The 21,408-nt window shown below is 45.7% G+C and overlaps 1 protein-coding gene across 1 annotated transcript in view; it reads left to right on the forward strand.

Moving 5' to 3' along the window:
- LOC144771920 (augurin-like) overlaps nt 1-21,408 on the forward strand; it is an 81,984-nt gene that overhangs the window by 56,507 nt on the left and 4,069 nt on the right. Inside the window, exons 2-3 of the mRNA XM_078656157.1 lie at nt 12,202-12,249; nt 16,160-16,317. Of these exons, the coding sequence (XP_078512283.1) occupies nt 12,202-12,249; nt 16,160-16,317 (206 nt within the window). The remainder of the gene's footprint in view (nt 1-12,201; nt 12,250-16,159; nt 16,318-21,408) is intronic.

Genomic DNA, 21,408 nt, shown 5'->3' on the forward strand with positions numbered 1-21,408 from the left:
GCCTTTCACCCTTCCCAAGAGTATACATTAGATGATATTATGTGTTCTGCAGTTCTCAGAAATGTCAAAAGCTCTACTATTAAACGCTACGTAAAAGCACCATTGGGTAAGCCAATAAGTACTGCTTTACCATGCGGTGAAGGAAGCAATGTGATAGGCCAGACCTGGCTCAGACCTAACGAGGGATGATGGACATGGAGAGATGAGCAGGAGACAATTGTGACAACCAGATGTAGAGACTGGTCACACACAGAAACTGGGGGACTCATTTATGAAAAGTGATGCATCGCTGAGTGAAAACAGTGATGTGTCACTTTTCATTGCACTCTCCTTGTGACATGCTGGACGCAACTCTATCAATGGGTAATTTCACATGGGCAAGTCCCTTTTCAAATGTGCCTGTGTCAGTCTTACACCTCCTGTGAGGCAGGCATAAGATATTGACTCATTTGTGTCCTAGAAGTGACGCAGTCAAATCTCATAGATTTCACTGCACCACTTCTACGAGGCATACTTGCGTCAGAAGGCCCACCCTACATACATTATACCTGGCGCAGGTATAATGTGGCCAGTGGTCGAAGTGGGAAAATAAAAGTAGGGGAACTGTGGGTGGAGAATCAGGGGGCGGGAATAACCGAAGATTGGATCAGTGGGCGGAGTCAGGGGTGTGGCTAGAAATAGCAAAACATACCAATTTTTAGTACGTTTAGCATTTCACTGACCAGTTACAGCTTATAACGTTATTTAATTAAAAGAATGGATATGTTTATTTGAGGTTTAATTCAGGAAAAAGCAAACACTCATAGGGAATACAGGTTTATGTAAAGCGTGTGAAATATAAGCAGGAACAACATGTTACCTTAATGCTTTTACTCTCCTTGTTCAGAAATCCATGATTATTTTTTGTCTCAAACATTGAGGTCATGAATGCAGGGCTCCTCCTATACACATGTGTTAAGCAGGGCTCAGAAGAGAAAGGGACTCTTCAGGAGAATCTAGACTCACGGAAACCCACAAAGGCTCCTTCTTATTCATGTCAGCCAGCTAGCTGCTCGATCATAATATAGCAAAAAGAACAACTGGTGGGCAGAATGCAGAACAATATCATACATTCACCTCAGTGCAGAGATCTGGGCCTAAATCCATTGTTTCTTTGCACACCATGCCATTCCAGTTTGGACCCAGCCATATGCAAATCAGTCTTGATCCTTATTTATTTATTTATTTATTTAATGCGATTTTATATAGCGCGAACTTTACCCGAAGGTGTCAGAGCGCTTTACATAAGAACTAGTTGCAAAACATAAGGACTTAGGATTACATGTGTTACATAAAAGATACCCACAGAAAAAAATTGCAAATGTACAAGATGTAAAGTCACACAAAGAAGAGACTGGTGATTATAATTATCTCTATATACATAGGGAAGGGATATGAATGGATATACTCTAAGAGTCACATAGGAATGGTAGAGAGTACAATGGTCTACTGCATATACTAGTGATTAGAGTTATCTCTATATACAGAAAAGCAGAGTCCCATTAAGTGGGGTCGGAGGGGGGATGCAGTCACAGCACCAAGCGAGGGACAGAGAATGGCAGGAAAGTGAGACAAACGAGAGAGGAAGCAGATAGTAATGAGTAAGACAGTGAGGAGTGTGTCAGAGGCAACAGGAGAGACAAAAGAAAGGTCGCTGGGACATAGGGGCAGGTCAGAGATCGATAAAATGACGGAGGAGAAAGTTAGAAGAAGAAGCGAGTCATAAAAAGAAAAAGAAAATGGCGGGGAGCATAAAGGTCCAAGTCCGAAAGTCCAGGAAGAGGGCTGCCATAGCCAGCACGTCCGGGGGGAGAAAGGCAGTCCGCAGCAAAGTCACAGCCTCATCGTCCATGAGGAGCTGGGGCAGAGGAGTTCAATCTGGAGACCAGGGGTCAGGGAAGAAAGACCACAATCGCCAAGGCAGCTGATCGCAGAGCGGGAGGCAGCAAAGCCTAAAACAAAGTTTAAAGGGAAGGAGGAGGGGGCCTCTCACCAGAGCCCAGTTAAACACGCTGTGGGTGGTGGCGTTGTGCGTGGGGGGCTCAGCGACAGCCAAAAGCAGGCTCTCGGTGTTCTGACAGACCGGCAGTCTGCCCGCCCATCACATCACCTGCCTGTCACGTCACCTGCCAGTCACTTCTTGTGCCTGGTCACCTCTCCTGCCCTGTTGCCTTTCCTTCCACATCGCCTCTCCTGCCCCATCACTACTCCTGCCCCGTTCACTGCTCCTGCCCCGTTCACTGCTCCTGCCCCGTTCACTGCTCCTGCCCCGTTCACTGCTCCTGCCCCGTTCACTGCCCCTGCCCCGTTCACTGCTCCTGCCCCGTTCACCGCTCCTGTCCTTTCACTGCTCCTGTCCTTTCACTACTCATGCCCGGTTACTGCTCTAGCTCATGCCGCGTCACCTCTCCTGCCGAATCACCTCTCCTGCCGCGTCACCTCCCCTGCCACCTCCCCTGCCCTGTCACCTCCCCTGCCCCGTCACCTCCCCTGCCCCGTCACCTCCCCTGCCCCGTCACCTCCCCTGCCCAGTCACCTCCCCTGCCCCGTCACCTCCCCTGCCCCGTCACCTCCCCTGCTTCGTCACCTCCCCTGCCCCGTCACCTCCTCTTCCCCGTCACCGCTTCTGCCCCGTCACCGCTCCTGCCCCGTCACCGCTCCTGCCCCGTCACCTCCCCTGCCCCGTCACCTCTCCTGCCCCGTCATCTATCATGCCCCGTCACCTCTCCTGCCCCGTCACCTCCCCTGCCCCGTCACCTCTCCTGCCCCGTCACCTCTCCTGCCCCGTCACCTCCTCTGCCCCGTCATCTCCCCTGCCCCGTCACCTCCCCTGCCCCGTCACCTCCCCTGCCCCGTCACCTCTCCTGCCCCGTCACCTCTCCTGCCCCGTCACTTCTCCTGCCCCGTCACCTCTCCAGCCCCGTCACCTCTCCTACCCAGTCACGTCTCCTACCCAGTCACCTCTCCTGCCCGGTCACTTCTCCTGCCCCGTCACCTCTCCTGCCCCGTCACTTCTCCTACCCAGTCACCTCTCCTGCCCCGTCACCTCTCTAGCCCCGTCACCTCTCCTACCCAGTCACCTCTCCTGCCCCGTCCCTTCTCCTGCCCCGTCACCTCTCCTGTCCCGTCACTTCTCCTGCCCAGTCACCTATCCTGCCCCATCACCTCTCCTACCCAGTCACCTCTCCTACCCCGTCACTTCTCCTGCCCCGTCACCTCTCCTGCCCCGTCACTTCTCCTGCCCCGTCACCTCTCCAGCCCCGTCACCTCTCCAGCCCCGTCACCTCTCCAGCCCAGTCACCTCTCCTGCCCCGTCACCTCTCCTGCCCCGTCACTTCTCCTGCCCCGTCACCTCTCCTGCCCCGTTACTTCTCCTGCCCTAATACCTCTCCTTTCCTGTTGCCTCTTCTGTCTGGTCACTGCGGTCACTGCTCCTGCCCAGTTCACTTCACTCCCTGTAAAACATTGACAAAGGCTTTGTCAAGTTCCCCACAGTACTCTGCTTGGGGAAAGCTCCTCTCTTATCACCAACTCTGATCTCACTGGCTCTTGATAGGGCAGCGCATTGTCATTCTAAAGGGGATAATCGGCCTCAATCGGAATAACAATGGGCCTCCTCGGTCTGTGCGAGCTCAGGGAGGGGCTGCTGCAGCCTCTGGATTTCAACAGAGAAGTGCGAGCAGCCCCTGGAAGCGGAATGAAAAAAGTTATCGTTTCAAAGTTGGATTATTCTTGCCTCCCGGGACGCTTTTTTGAAAGCAAGAAGTAGGGGAACGGACTGAACAATTTTTTAGAAGTAGGGGCACGCCGTGCCCTTCCGTCCCCGCCCACTTCTACCGCTGAATGTGGCGCAGGGGTTTACAAAGTGATGCATCTACCTAGATGCGTCATTATGTAAATATGAAATAAAATGGCGCATTTTTTACACTGCTGGTGCATCACAAAAAGTGACGCACCAGCGGCGTAAAAATGACGCAAGGGCACATATTTAAGCCCCTGGACACTTAGCAGCAGATAGGTGGAGAGGCAAGTAGACATAGGCGCTGAATGGAAGAAAGAACGAGGCAGTAGTGAAAATAAAAGTGAAAACAAAGTCTTTTGACTCATTTGTACTGTACAGACTCATTTCGACTGTACACAGCGTGTTTTAAAATAAGTAAAAAGAAAAAATATACATTAAGTGCAGCACTGCTCACAAATTGAACGTATTTGTTAATTTTGTTCAGTTAAGGTATTTCATTTCTGTCAATGAAGTAAAGTAGCACTGCAGTGGGTGGGAAGCATTCTTTCCAAAAGTTCCTACTTCCCCAAATGGTCCCATCCGAAGCTGTTGCTTCTGAAAACAATTAATCTTAAAGAAAGTGTTTGATAGAAGGTGGGAGAATATACCGTCAGACAGTACCATGATAGTGTGAAAGAAATACCCCTCTGTAACACCCATACATATCTTGAGAAACGAAGTGACAATATGTCTGCCAGACAGCTGTCTGTAATCAGACCTGATTATGTTGGTAGTTAACATTATCCCCTCACTATTAGAGACGCGAAATACTAAAATGCCAATGGGAATCTGCTTCTATCTGATGAAGGAGGTATATATGGCCAATTCCTGGCGGCTTGGGTGCTCCCTATGTGGCAGCGTTGGGGAGACTCAAATATGGTATATCGGTTGTATCAAAAAGTTCAAGCAGGAGTTGTATTAATTCAGAGGCTGTGCTCCACATTTTCTACCAAGAAATGGCAATGTTCCCTAAAGTTCAGCTCCGTTCATAATAACTGATTCAAAGGATGTGTTTTCTCTGGGTTTTAATAAACGTGTATTAGCTACACATTCTGTAATTAACTTGTTAGTTACTGCAGGAAATGTTCCCAATTAACATATGTACTTCAGCATTCTTAGTGTTCAAAAAAAGGGTTTGAGAATTTTGGAATGGAACCTTTATATTGTACAGATTACAAAATGAAAATATCATTTCATCAATATTTAACACATAGGGGTCCCTGCCCGCCATAAGGGCGGGGGTCCCGTGGGCAGCATTAGGATGCGCCCACCGCAGTGGCGGGCGCATCCTGCATTCCTGCCATTGTGGCGGGCGGTGCACTCAGCACCGCCCGCCACAATGGCAGGAAGGCATGCTATGCACTTCTATGCACAGCATGGCAGGCATCGCGCGGTGCCTGCCATGCTGTGCATGGAACTGCTGGGGGGTATCATAGGTACCCCCTATGTGCACCCCCCAAACCCCCCCCCGGAGTCCCTGGGGGCCCGCAACGGGCCCCTGCAAGGAGTCTCCGCATTCCTTTCTGCCGCCACTGAAAGCCATTGTCTAAAGCCCATGCTAATATGGACGGCAGTGTCTGATAGACACCGCCACCATATAATACTGCCACCATACTAATATGGCGGGGTCATTCCGGAGCGGATGGCGGGCGGATTGCCCCCGCCAGGCCGGCGGTGACCACCGCTAGCCTGGCGGGGGCAATCCGCCCGCCATCCTAATGGGCCCCATAGTGTCTGCAAACAACAGTTAGAACTAAGGTCTGCACTTGTGCACTCCTTTATACCATACAGAAATCTGAAATTGTATTCATATACAATGAGGAAGATACCACGGAGGCGGTATGAATAAAGAAGTATTTATTTATTCACGTGTTAGAGACGTCTTATGCATGAACGTCAATTCACCAAAAGGCCAGGAGTAGCGGAAGTGAAATCACACTCCATTTGACCTTTACGTACACTCAAGCACACATGCCTAAACATCCATACAAAATCAAACATACACTCTCACACACACACACACCTTCAAGCATGCACACAACATACATTTAGAAGCATGTGTTACTTACCGCAGGACAGGAATGACCACATTCCTGCTACTTGTACTTCATTTATTATTACACTAATAGTGAATATTTGTATTCCCTATTTGTATCATAAAAACATTGACAAAAAACAATGAGGTTGGAGCAACTGATTTTCACAGCTCTGAAGCCAGGGGTCTCAAATACAGTGCCAGGGGTTGCAAGGGGCAAGCTAGGGGTCGCAGCTGAGACCCCTGGCGACCCCTAATTGATGCCCATGTTCTTAGGTGAGCCCGGCAGGCGGTGCGAAGCAAGAGGTGCACACGTGAAATGAGTTTGATGGAGGGGTCTAAGCCCAACCTCCCGCTGTACACGGCCAAAGACCGCATGCAGTGTGGGATGGAAATTTAGCCCACATGACATTCATTGTAAATAAAATGCAATTAAAAGGTGAGTTATGGTTCTCGCTTAAACACATATAACCAATGATTTTTAGGTCTCGCCTGTCGATGCGCATGCGCATCGAGCTTGCGAGACTATGGGGGCTTAAACACTCTTTAACCAACTTGCAAGGAATCGTGGCGATTCCTTGCAGTGCCCGTGAAATTTAAGCTCAATGCGCATGCGCATTGAGCTTAAAAGCGCATGCACATGCCCTCAGCCGCCTGCCTTGCCCACTCTCTCTCTCACAGCCTCCCCCAGCTCCGCCCCCTCACTTCTTGATTGCACGGCCGCTAGGCCGTGCCTCCCCTACTCTCCTCCCCCCTCCTCCTCCTACTCTCCTCCCCTGCCTGCCGTGTCGCACCTCTCCCCTCTCCCCGCTCCGCCCCCTCCCCTGCCCGCCGTGTCGCAGAACACAGAAGCTTGTTTATCTACTTTCAAGCCGGCAACCATTCCGTCCTTGGTCTCTCACGCTTGACCGATCTGGCCCGCGGTTCTCACTCTTCCTTGCCCTGGCCTATTGAACCTATATATTTTGTGCCTTACCTCTTTAGGCACACCCCGATCCTTATTGTATATACTCCTCCATGCAGCCTAGGCTGGACAAGCATGTGACACAGCAATTCCTCGTGTTCTGTTAAGCACCGTTGCTTCTCACACGCCCGGTCCTTTCTCTCCCGCCGTCCAACGAAACCACGAACGGTATGCACAGTTTTCATCCTCTTACACATTGCTTTTAGGCACCATCTCTGTTTTCTACCCTCTTTTTCTCTCCCTTTACCACCATTATAAATATACTAAGCGTCCTGCCTTTAAAATTACGACCCAGTTCCTTTACATTTCCTGCAGTCATAGGCAGCACATTTCCCCCACTTGCAATAAAATTAAGTTCACCTAACGCCAAAGTTTACCACAGATGCAGTCACGGCCTGGGGCGCTCTAACTAACATAAATTAACAAGTTGCTGTGACAAAGCTTCAGAGGAACCACAGCAGCGATGCCATATGAACAGCAGGCAGCCACAACACATCTCCCCAACTTTGTGAGGAGGAACGAGGTTACAACTTCAGTGTGCGCTTCTTCGCAGCCATGCTTTCAGGGCAACTTTTCTGGGCGCGCAGGGCCCATCTGTTATTAAAAAATGCTTTAAGTGCAACAGAAAACTTCTACCAGGGCCGTAATGTAATTGCGTTCAGGGGCCTTACATGTTATCACGTGCTGTAGCATTATATTAAGCTACTGATCAACAGTGCCTACTCCTGCTTATTAATTTTGCGAGGGGGGACAGTGTTACGACTACAGTGTGCGCTCCTTCACCGCCGTGCTTTTGTTGGAATTCGCTTTAAACTGGGATGTAATGTTATTGTGTACAGGAGGCTTACATAAAGGCGCTGTCACGATGTTTACACGCACTTAACAGACCTTGCGTTCCTGGCTTCCATTTACGCTTACAATGTATATGTAACAGAGCACTGAACAACTTTGCGAGGTGGGACGGGGTTACCAATAAAACTGTTGAAATTAGCTTAAACTAGGATGTAATGTTATTGTCTACAGTAGGCTTACATTAAGCCGCTGTCACAATGTTTACACGCACTTAACCGAGCAGTTAACAACTTTGCCAGGGGGGACGGTCGTACGACTGCAGTGTGCGCTCTTTCGCCGCCATGCTTTTAGGGCAACTTTTATGGGCGCGCAGGGCCCATCTGTTGTTAAAAAGTACTTTCAATTCAACAGAAAACTTCTACCAGGGCCCTTATGTTATCGCGTTCAGTGGCCTTACATGCTATCACATGCTGTGGCATTATATTAAGCTACTGTTGAACACTGGCTACTCCTGCGTATCAACTTTGCGAGGGTCATAGTGTTAGAGTTTGCGTTCTCTGGGCCCGGTATAACAGGAGGAGGGCATGTTCTTCACTGTTAAAGTACATTCTTGTGGGGCTCACATTTGATCTTTAATGTGGTGCACAAAGAACAGACTGGTCCGTACTTTTAAATGCGAGTGAGATTAACCGTAGGGAGAAACCACATGCACATTTGACTCAAGCTGCTAGGTGTGTGTAAGCCTCATTTTATTTTCTGCTTCTGAAAACTGGTACTCGGTGTCACCAGGAGGGCTCCGAGATTCTGAAAACTGAGCTACACAATTTAATACCTCTGTGCGTTACTTATGTGCCATCAACAAAGAGTGGTTTGTATTTGGGTTTTGTTGGTTAACAAAACTGTTTTTTAGGAGATACATTATAAGTTATACCTGTCAATTTTTCGGTGCCTTTTTTAGGTCTCGCCTGAGCCAGCGCTTTCTTTGCAAGCCCTTCTTTGCCCTGGAATGATCTGCTAATGTGCATTTCTCTGTAAATCTCTTGGTTCTGTTGCATGTTACCTCTGTTTCTTTACTATTGCATCATGCTTTGCTGATCGTGAATCACCGTCATGTTATTTATCTAAGGCACATTGATGAATACAAAAATCAACAAACATTTCACACACCCTCACTCACCCTCACCACCCTCACCTCACCACCCTCACCCTCTCACCCCCACACACCGTCACCCCCACACACCCTCACAACCCCTCACCCTCACAACTCCTCACCCTCACAACCCCTCACCCTCACAACCCCACACCCTCACAACGCCACACCCTCACCACCCCACACACTCCCCTCACACCCCCTCACCCCCACACTCTTGCACCCCTCACACACCCCCTCACCCTCACACACCCCCTCCCTCACCCTCCCTCACCCTCACACCCCCTCACCCACCCTCACACACCCTCACTCACCCTCGCACAGCCTCACTCACCCTCACACTCTCACCATCACACACCTTCACACCCCCTCTCACTGTCACACACCTTCACACCCCCTCTCACTGTCACACACACTCACTCACCCTCACACACCCTCACACCCCGCACCCACCCTCACCCTCACTCACCCTGGCACCCCCTCACCCTCGCACCCCCTCACCCTCGCACCCCCTCACCCTCGCACCCCCATATGAACAGCAGGCAGCCACAACACATCTCCCCAACTTTGTGAGGAGGAACGAGGTTACAACTTCAGTGTGCGCTTCTTCGCAGCCATGCTTTCAGGGCAACTTTTCTGGGCGCGCAGGGCCCATCTGTTATTAAAAAATGCTTTAAGTGCAACAGAAAACTTCTACCAGGGCCGTAATGTAATTGCGTTCAGGGGCCTTACATGTTATCACGTGCTGTAGCATTATATTAAGCTACTGATCAACAGTGCCTACTCCTGCTTATTAATTTTGCGAGGGGGGACAGTGTTACGACTACAGTGTGCGCTCCTTCACCGCCGTGCTTTTGTTGGAATTCGCTTTAAACTGGGATGTAATGTTATTGTGTACAGGAGGCTTACATAAAGGCGCTGTCACGATGTTTACACGCACTTAACAGACCTTGCGTTCCTGGCTTCCATTTACGCTTACAATGTATATGTAACAGAGCACTGAACAACTTTGCGAGGTGGGACGGGGTTACCAATAAAACTGTTGACCCCTCACCCTCACACCCCCTCACTTACCCTCACTTACCCTCACTTACCCTCACTTACCCTCACTTACCCTCACTCACCCTCACACAACCTCACCAGCATAGCGTAACAAAGCATAGCATAATAAAACATAGCATAGCTTAACAAAAAAAGCATAGGATAGCAAAACAAAACCTAGCATAACAAAACAAAACATAGCATAGCAAAACTAAACATAGCATAAAAAAACAAAGCATAGGATAGCAAAACTAAACATAGCATATAAAAAAGCAAAGGATAGCAAAACAAAACATAGCATAGCTTAACAAAACTTAGCATAACATAACATAGCATAACAAAACACAACACATAGCATAATAAAACATAGCAAAACACAACAAAACATAGCATAGCTTAACAAAACACAACTAAACCTAGCCTAACAAAACATATAATAGCATAGCAAAACATAGCATACCAAACACAACAAACATAGCATAGCATAACAAAACATAGCAAAACAAAGCATAGCATAATAAAACATAGCAAAAAATAGCATAACAAAACATAGCTTAGCATAACAAAGCATAGCATAACAAATCAAAGCATAGGATAGCAAAACATAGCATAGCAAAACAAAACAAAGCATAGCAAAACAAAACATAGCATAGCATAACATACAGCATCACTCCGCACCACAACAGCATCACTCAGGGGCACCACAACAACACTATGCGCCACCACAGCATCACTGAAGACCACAGCATCACTCGCTCGCCATCACAACATCACTCCGCATCACCACAGCATCAATCTATGCAACCATTCAACAACAACAGGTTCACATATGTTCTCTCAATGTTTCAAGCTTTATTACAAATGTAACAAAGATGTTAATATTTCACTTCGGTTCTTGGTTTTTTGTCACAATAAAATACACTGAACATAATCTTCACAAAAGTTATTTACAAAACTTTAAGCTAGTGCCATTATAAATTACAATAACTTTGAAAAAAAATTAAAAGCCATTGTTATTTGTAATATCAATACATGTAAGTCACGTAAATACAACACATATTGCATTACAAATGCTATAGGTGTCACATTTGCGAAAGTTATAACTATTGGCATTGTAAATGACAAAGCTATTAATTTCGCTATTTTAAAAAAAAAAACATAAATAAAAAATGTGTCCTTTACAATACCAATAGCTCAAACTTTCCTAATACGAGACATATTGCATTCCTGTGCTTCTCTCCCCTGCTGCACTCTCCTGCTCTCTAGAGATGTAGCATAACGACGAGAGCTGCCATATAAGTCACGTAAATACAAAACATGTTGCATTCCAAATGCTATCGGTGTCACATTCGCGAAAGTTATAACTATTGGGATTGTAAATGACAAAGCCATCAATTTAGCAATTTTAACAACGAAAAAATAAATTAAATATGTCATTTTCAAGACCAATAACTACAACTTTTCTAATGCGAGACCTATTGCATTCCAACCCCACTCATCCACGCAACACCACTCACACACGCAACGCCACTCACACACACAACGCCACTCACACACGCAACGCCACTCACACACGCAACGCCACTCACACACGCAACGCCACTCACACACGCCACTCATCCACGCAACGCCACTCATCCACGCAACGCCACTCATCCATGCAACGCCACTCATCCACGCAACGCCACTCATCCACGCAACGCCACTCATCCATTTGCAAAACGAAAAATGTAAAACTCTTCTATTGCGAGACCTATTGCATTTTCAATGCTTGTTGCCATTTATGGTTATCAATGCGTCAACACGTGCCATATTTTGTGCCGTCTGCCATGCTCTTAACACCATTTTCGGAATGGCACAGACACACAAACATAGCTTTGAAGATAACCACATGGAGAGTGCCACCACTTACAAAGTGCATTGATTGCATTGATTACCATAACTGGTGAATTTTAGAAATTGTATGCGTGTGATCAAGAATCAAAACTAATTTTTTTCAGTGATACATTTATATCTATATTCACTGAAAAAACCCGGTGAAAAGTTGAGTTCTGTCTGCAGTTCGAAAGCATAAACCACTGTAATAAGCCAGTGCTGTTTGTCAGGGCACTAAAAACATACCATAACACACGGTCATCTGCCACATGTAAAATACGTATTTGTAGACAAAACCGATACACAGGAGCAGTTAATGGATTAAGTCCCACCAAAATCCCAGGACAGCCTAAATTCGTGCGGCGTGACACTCACTTATGCCCAGTTCCATTTTCCTCATCGCAATGCATGCTGACCCTGTGGTCATTTCAAGAGATGCCAGACAAGGAATGTGCATAGAGATTAGGGTAGGGGCTAGACTACACTTGCACCTTATCATATCTGATCCTGCTTTCTCCTTTTAGATCCATCAAGTGGAAACAAACTGAGACTGATGCTACAGAAAAGAGAAGGTAAGCTAAGGAGAGGGGGAAGATACGTTTCAGATTTCTCACGTTTATTTTTCTTCCTTCCTTTTATGAAATAAAAAAGAATGAAAATTAAATATGGAATGATATTAGATGTAACTATGAATATCAACCTAAGATGTATGCCCAAACATTACATTATTTAATTACTACCGCTTCTGTCTAGCCACTTCAAAGCACTTGGAGGTAGGGATAAAGGTCTACAAATATCTGCAGATCTCAGGAAGACTTCTTGGACTCTCAGATAAAGTAAGGCGGGGTTCTAGATATTGGAGTCTCGTGTTCAAAGGGTTCTTCAAGCGAAAGACTTGTGTTTACAGAGTTGAAAAGACATTTATGGGCAATCATCCACAGGTATCTGGTCACCATGAAAGGGCAGATGGATGCCTTGGTGAAGTAGACTGGTATTTTCATCTTTTGGTTGCCAGTTCAAGTCTGTTACCGCTGGAGTGAAGCAATCAAACTTAAGCCGTCCAGGTCTGGTGTAATGAATATGGTTTTAGGCCCTCTGGAGTTTGTTGATTATCTTGGCTGGATGTCCTGTGCATGGGTTACAGAACGCAGGCAAGAAGCTACCAAAACATTTATTATTTCAAACCATTTTCTTTTGCACAGAACCAGTTTTTCAGCACAGAAACACAATCTGCTACCAATACCTGCTTCTTGCTTTGTGGCGCTGTGGGTGGATTCAGATGAAAGGCAGCTGAGATAAAGAAAGAGGCGCATATCCGCCAAACTTTCTAAAAGGATTGAGGTTCTTGCTGGTTGCAACATATGCATGCCACTGAGATGCCTACTTTTGCAGCAGACAACCACGGCAAAGTAGTTATTGAGTGGCACCACAATAACTACATCAAAAGAATGAGCTTTCAAATCATGGGGCAAAATGTGCCACACTTGAGGACCATTCTGTGTGCTGTCAGTGTAAACATTGAGAATCTCCATAGTAACTGGCGAGACTGAGCACCACTGGATCACCCTCATTGTGTAACGCTTTCAGAGAAGAAAGATGTTTTATAGCAAAAGAATGTAAATATCGTTTTGCCAGGCGAATCCTTGCTGGACACTGTTGCAGCATTTATATAAAGAAATGTCTGCCTTTTAAATGGTCTCATGATGCAGATGTACTGATAATAATTACAATCTCGCAACATTTTCATCAGCCTTCAGAAGTCTCAATTTTAGGTCAATACAGAGAAACTTTGGGTTCTTTAACCGAAAATCCACTTTTGCAAACAATGTATTTATTAATTGTCTTTCTATTAATATGCCGTATGCTTGCTAGGCTTTCAAAAGGGATTTTTCGCCTCAAAACTCAGAGAAATAGGTTTGTAGAATTTTTGGGTTGACACGATTTTAGGCAGGTTCAATATAGGTTCTCTCCCCATCATGCTACAGAACAAGACCTTGAGGCTTTTGACTATCTTCTTGTAAGAACAACGTTACCATGCTCGGCTCGGCTCTTTCAGCCATTTGTATATTACTGCCAATCATCTTCTCCCTTATACACTTAGGATTTACTAATATTTCATGCAATGGAAAGCAGCGAGGAAACGTGCTGCACTGTGTGAGAGGGAGATAGCAGAAACGTGTCATATCTACTAAGATATGGTGCATTTCTGATCTCTCCTAGCGCTGTCGCAGTGCGCTGCCTAACGCCAAAGCAGGCATTCTTGCACCATGCTACAAGGGTGCCTGTGTTAAGTCAGGATTGCTTTTGTGTAGGAAGGTCTTTCTTCCTGCACAAAAGCAATTCTAAGAAGCAATTTCCTATTTCTATATGAATTGCAGAATGCATCATGCATAGAAAGAGGAAGTAATTAGGAGAAATCTATATCTCCTCATTATGCCGCTCTGTAGGGTCGGTTCTAGGGCGGTGCGACCGGTGCCACCGCACTGGGTGCTGACTTTGGGTGGGGGTGCCCTATTTTCAAGTCTAATATTCTTTTAAAAGCACCTGCTGCTGCGTTCCTGGCCTCCAGACATTTTCAGGCAACTATAAAAATGTCAAGATAACTTCGGTGATTAATGTTCTTCCTGGAGCAAGATGAGTTTTGTCAAGTGGAAGTTTTGATTCATCCAAACTTAGCTTAGAGGGATAATATGCCTGCTGCAAAGAAAATACACCATTAAGATCACAAAGTGCATATTATGTAAATAGGTCAGTGGGTTACTGCTTTTGTCTGAAAGATCTTTTTTTTACTTGCAGTTTATAGATTATAATCCTAACATAGAAGAGTGAGCTATTAATTTTCTTCTAAGAGCTGCATGCAAGCTGCAAGGTATAGTTTAGAGCGTTATGGTTTTCCCCCAGTCTTTCATTATCCGAATGTTGCAAAAAAGGTTAATTTGGCTATATATCAATTCAGATGATTAAAATTAACCCCCAACCATGGTGTTAAGTTTTTAATTCTGAGTATTTGCTTCTCCAGACCAAGCACTGTTAAACGATACTGACTACCAGTCTGGACGACATGTGATGTGACTCCTACACCTTGTAGTCCTCTGCCTTATGTAACATTTCCTAAACACTGATTTACACATCTGTGATGGTCTCTGTGTAGTGTGTGTCATGTAAAGTGCTCTGACACCCTACACTGGTATGAGTGGCGCTATAAAACTAATTAACCACATCTGACAGAGAGTGGTTATAGAGACTGGAGGGGCAGTGGTAAAGAGTGGTAGTGAGGGAATCCGTGGCTGAGGTGGTCATTGAGGGGGCGCCAATACTCATTGTCACATTGGGACCCACCCCCGGCTAAAGCAGTCTCTGCCGCTCTGTAGTAGGCACACCATTTTGGCACAATGCCAGGTTTACTGCATTTAGTTAATCTGGGACTGTGTCAGATACCCATGAAAACGCCTACCCATACAAAGTGACGCAACAGAGCACTATGCATTTCTTTATATTTACTAAACCCAGCAAAGCCACACAAATAAACGTTGCATGGCTTATTAAATGCCTAAATGAATTTTGCATGGGCTATGCCACAAAAGTGACACAACCCTGATACGAAATCTTAGCAAATCTGGACCCTAGTGTTAACAAAATCTAGTTACAGATAATGGAATTCTAGTTTAACTCAGTTTGATTTTCTTAATGTATTCAAAACTGTCATTACTAAGATGCATGTTTACGGAAGTGAAGCCTTGCTCCTGGACTGTCACCACAAATGGTATTTGTGTTTACGACCTGTTGGAATGACACCTCATGCCCCTTGACGGCTAGCAAATTTGACTGCAGCAGTCCATATACTGAAATAGTAAACCACCAGCATTCAGATTGTGCAATGACCTTTGATGTTGATCAACCTTCGTTGTATTTTAACTTATAATCTAAAGCATACACACATATTTCTTAATGCACTTTTGATACTTTTATGTTTAATATACTGTCATAGATTAGAAATATGGGGCAATGCACCCTTCTACATCTCAGCCCATCACCAAAATTCCACAATCTCTTGCGTCACCCATGGGTACACCAATATTCTGATCATGCACAGGTGGGTTTGTATCTCATCCTCGCCGCCACAATGTTGTGCCATGATAATCGGACAAATTACACCGTAGACATTTCACAAAATGTATTAAAGTTATTGAGTACACTTAAGAAGTGACACACCCACCTGGGTCTCTGCTAACTAGAAACTGGCACCCTCTAGAAAATTTCATTGGAATCACCCAGCGCACACCAGCACATCCATGCGAAAATTCCACCTACAGTCTTGGCAAAATACTACCGTCTGCAATGCTTCAACGAGATTTATGTGACTTTTTAACACAAGAGCTTTTCTGCAGTTTATGGAACTTCTAAATTATCGCAAGACCAACGGCAGAATTTGCAGAAGTATACTTATGTTGGTAATGTTTTGTTGCTCTGTTTTTTTTCCAGCCCCAGTTCCCTCTAAGGCGGAGGTGTCAGTATCGGAGAACGCAGCCAAGGCCTTCTTAAATACCCCCAAACGTCAGAAGCGCCAGCTGTGGGACAGAAACCAGCCAGACGTGCAGCAGTGGTACCAGCAATTCATCTACATGGGGTTTGATGAAGCTGTAGGTATTCAAATACTGCGAGCAAAAACAGAGTCTTGAATAATGACGAATGTCACAGTGTTATCATTAAAACCTGCGTGAATGCAGCCAGTGTCTGCTTCGAGACAGCCTAGATCAAACCAAATCTTCGGTGTTTTTCTTGTCCATGTTGTACAGCAGCGCGGCTGCAGTGCTGCGTGGTTGAAAATAAAAAATATGATGCGGCAATCGTTGATAGCATAATAGATCCAGGATTCATTTTATTGATTCAGTATATGTGTAGGAACTCAGCTACATTTGTGAGGTGCAATCTCAAAAGGAAATGTACGACGTTTAAGCAAAGGTGGACATTATCACCCTATAGGCAGCCATTTTAGTCCACTCCTTTATGAGGATAGCGTAGTGCTTACCTCCCCTGATCTGTGTACAAACATACATAAATAAAAGGTAATGCTAAGATAAGCGTTTTCAATTTGAGACGTGGCAGATTGGAGGACTCAGTGGAATTCTGTGAATTCCCCACCCTTGCTGTAAAAATAGAGTAATATCCTGTCCACCACCTACTGTCAAAATAATGATATATCATGTTTCTCAGCTGCAGTAACAGGCCCATGGGCAGTCTTAATGTACACCAGATGCATTTCTGTACATGTTGGGTTCTAATTGCCCAAGGTTACTACAAAGTTTAAGTGAGAAAACTGATGTTGAGGCAAGGCGCACAGGGACTGTGAATGTATGGTGTGACCTGTCGCCAGGCAGGTGGAAGAGTGGAAAAGTGAACCTGTCCTTGGTACAGACACTGCTGCAATTGAGTTCCCTGGGTGACCACTACCTCGCTAGTTGACCCCTGACTGACCCGAAGCAGGTCAGCCTTTATGTTGGAAGTGGTGACTAGATCCACACAGCCAGAGTATTGACAGGCTCGAGGGCTTATGGGTATTAGCAGGGCTGGACTGGGAATCCAAAGCAGCCTTGGCAATTTAGTCAGACCAGTATCCCCGCAACCCCCCACCGCCAGTGGGCACGGGCATGTGGGGGTGCAGCTGCTGCTTTTGTTACCGGGGGCTGATATTGCAGCACGGTTGCAAAATTGGCCATCACTAACAAAACCTGCCTCCACAGCTGTAAAACTGGCGCCCACCATTCCAGCCTGCCGGGTAAACACCCGATGCCTGCTACGGCCAGCCCGGCCCTGGGCATTAGAGATAAGTTGCTGGGCAGCACTGGCATAGTGATGGTACTGGCTACCAGCTAATTTATGTGGTGAGGTTAAATGAAATAGAAGTAGGGACGAGGCCTCTACTAGTGCTGATGAAGTGTTTCCAGAGTGTTGGGGCTATTAGTTGTCCCTCCAGCTTCAGTCTTGTTGCAGTGAAATGCCCCTGAGTCATTAGGAGCAAGGAAGCAAAAGGCTGCAACCCGGGAAGGAGGGTTGACTGTTCCAGGAGATCTGATATGAACGAAATGATATATATCAGTGTCGCTAAATTCTTATCCTCCACATGGATTATTCACAAGAAAGCTTCTGTGCCGAGGTTGACCATTGACCGACCATGATTATATTGGTCATCCAAGAACTTTCGCTAGGTATTGCTTGCTTTGCACTTATTGTAATTATGGTACTTTAAGACAATGCAAGTGCAGTCTCATTTGATTGCTGGTGTTAATATTAGTCTGCTTCTTTGCCTTAGCATTCGCACTTTATGATATTTTTTAAGGCTGATAATGCTAGAATGGCATACTTTTCGCTTGGACACACACTATATATTGCTATGAGATATTTTACTATCGCTGATTTGATCTCAATCATAACGATTTCAGTTGACTCTTCTGATTATGATGTAAGCTGTTTTAATCCGAAATAAACTACTTTGATGATGATGTTCCAGGAGGTAGTACCAGCCAGCTTGGACACAGAAGCCTCAGTACCACTGTACCACACACGGTCTGTGAGCTCCCCAACAGTCTTTGCTCTGGATCTACTCTCGAAGCACATGAGCCCTAAATTTCAGTACCTTCCTGGTGCTACAGTGGTCCCTCTGCCACCGAGCTGGGGAGCAGGGCTCCAAGGGATAGACTAGAGTGAGGTGGAAGTGGGAGATGCACGAGAGCACCTCCCTGGGTACTTCAATGGGGGGCGAGCAGAGGAAATGGTGAAACTCTAACAAGCTCTAGTAAATTGAAAGACTCCTCTCTCACCCTGACTTCGCTTTGATTCTTTCCACCTTGGACACATCCTGCTGTCTTCTTCAAAACATCAGCCACCAATACCAGTTTCCTATTGATAATTTAGTTGAAGCTTTATGTTTGTTGGAGCCCTATCATATGCACATTAAACATGAATACTCCAGACTGTAGTTCAAGAGGGACTGTATGTTCCACAATTGTGAAAGGAATAAATCCTTCTTTAAGAACGAAAACCCTCATCCACCCAAGGGTGGCCTGCTTCATCACTGGGCTCCTCTTCATGTTTGCAGGATACCAGTGTAGGCTTCATCCCTTCTTAGAGAAGAGCAGTATGGGAGATGTGATTAGGGGGTCTATTCCTATTGAAAAAGTGGGTGAAGTATGAAAAGTCGTGCAGAGGAGAGATAATCAATGAAGAGAAGATATTACAGATTCCTCCTGGGAGACTCCATCTTTAATGTTGTAAAGGAAGCAGAGATAGATTTCACGTGCAGAGTGTGGTCCACAAGTGTCTGCCTCAAACAAATGCCTTCATCAAAGAGGTGCAGTGGCCTTCATCAGGACCTGTCCTTCTCAGCTTATCTTAGTGCAGTGAACTAGTGAATGTAAAATAAAGGTTGGAATACAACACTAATTATCTTTCTAGTGGTTGAGCTCCACAGGTGTATTTGTGTATTGTATGAGATGCTTAAAACATACGTAAAATAATCATACAGTATAGATACAGCAATAGTGATCAAACTTAAGCCACACGTGAACACTGAACACCATAGATCTAAACATCTCGTAGGTCTGTGCGGTTTCCTACCCTGTGTGACTCAATGCGGAAACCTGTTCCCATTCTCTCTGTTCCGGCATTACAATCCATTGTGTCCACCACAGTTATTTCTCGGCTGGACTATGGCAATGCTCTTTATCTAGGCCTCCCTCGGAAGCTCCTCAGGAAATTGCAGGTAGTTCAAAATGGTGCAGCCAGGCTCATCTTCCCCCTACCGAGGAGAACACGAGCTACCCCCTTCTACATAAATTGCACTGGTTGCCCATTGAACATCAAGCGCAATTTAAGTGCCTTTGTATTGCCCACAAAGCTATTTATGGAGAGGCTCCTAAATACATTAAAGATCGACTAGTAGAGTACACCCCAGGCAGAGCCTTGCGCTCCTCCAAGGCCTGTAAGCTTGCCCCATCGAGATTTAAACTCAAATCCAAGGGTGGTAGAGCTCTGTCGGTCCTCCTTCCTCAAATCTGGAACGAGCTACCAGAAATCGTACAAGGGGAATCGGTGCTTTTATCCTTCAGGAAGCCTCTGAAGACCCACTTGTTTAAAAAGACAACATCCTCAATTTAAACTGCCAGCTTGGTTGCTGGCGGATCACCGGTGGCTATCCGTTTTGTTCCTTTCTTTAAAAGCGCTTAGAGACCAGTGGTGATTTGTGCTATACAAAAATAAAAAATAAAAATAATGTATACATTTCAACTCACCCTCCAGAACTGGCATGGGGGTTTAATGTTAATATATTAAATGAGAAAGTATTAAGAATAAATAAATCAATTAAGATATGGAGATGAAGATAAAAAGTGAAACTATGTTGCCTCAATGTGTGGTAACCTCCATAGAGCATGAGCTGTAATGCAATAAGCAATAACATTGTATAAAGAAATGGGCAGAGTCTCAAGGAATGGAACTCCAGGATCTAACTAGTGTCTGCCCCTAGGTGGTGGAAAATATGTCAAGAATTTCAAATGAACATCCCCTACCCCACTTACTTGGTTCTTGGTGCATGCGTGCCCATCGATCTTGTGAATTAGAAATGAGGGAACAATGTACAGTCGGCAGTGCACTTTATATATCGCTCAAGTTGTGAGCCAGATTCATCGTCTCAGCGTGCACAGGAACTGTGTTGTGTTACAAGCTAGACGTGGAGAAATGTTTTCGTTCCCAGTGCCCTGTGCACAGAGAGACAGAGTATATTGCGTCCAGTTGCACTCACATTGGTAGGCAGAGAAGTACATCCGATTACATGCAGGACTTTGAGAAATGTAGGACCCGATTCACAAAGGTAAACTAGGACGAAATTCTAACTTTACAACTTTCGCTATTCACAAAGGGCATTTACGAGTAGTAAAGTTAGATGTTTGTCTCAGTTAAACTTATGTTTTGGTTTTAATTTTAACTGAGACCAAGACCTGTGTCAAATGTCTAACTTTACTATTTGTAAATGTCCTTTATAAATACCAAAAGTCGAAAAGTTAGACTTTCATCTCAGTTTACCTTTGTAAATCGGCCCAGTGATTTTGGTCAGGGGTGGCTCCTACTCAAAGGTAGAGAAGCATCGCCCCACTGTCTCAGAGCTAGCACCTGAAAAATAAAAAATATACTTTCATCGTTTTATTTTTCAGTTGCTGGCTGAGCCAGCATGTAGTAGAGAGGGGGGCAGGGCCACGGGAGGGGGAGGAGGAGTACTATGTGCACTTCTAAGTGTGCATGTGTGTTTGGCCAGCCGTCTTAGGTTTCTCTAGCCCTCTCGTATTGAACAGCCAGGCTGGAGAAACAGAACAGACACCCTGTCTTGAGCGGAGTGACATTACAGCCTGCTCAGGCCAATCCCAGCGCTGCTCTCATAGTATGAGAGCAGTGCAGGGATTGCACAGGGAGTGTCAGCTGGGAGGACCAGACGAATGAGGCGCGACGCAGGGGGCGGCCAGCAGCTGCAGGTAAGTTTACCTTTCTTTTTTAAAATTATTATTAAACTCCCCCTCAAACTCCCTCTCCCGAGCTCCCCTCGCACCATCTCCCCCGCCTCACCACTTTTTATTTATGGCAGCTGACACTGATTTTGGTTCCCAATACTTGGTGCACACAGTGAAACAGAGTGTAATGCTGCCAGCTCCACTCACATCAGTGGTGGGGAAGGGAGACCTGCT

Source organism: Lissotriton helveticus, chromosome 8 (genome assembly GCF_964261635.1).
Source record: "Lissotriton helveticus chromosome 8, aLisHel1.1, whole genome shotgun sequence".
NCBI lineage: Eukaryota > Metazoa > Chordata > Amphibia > Caudata > Salamandridae > Lissotriton > Lissotriton helveticus.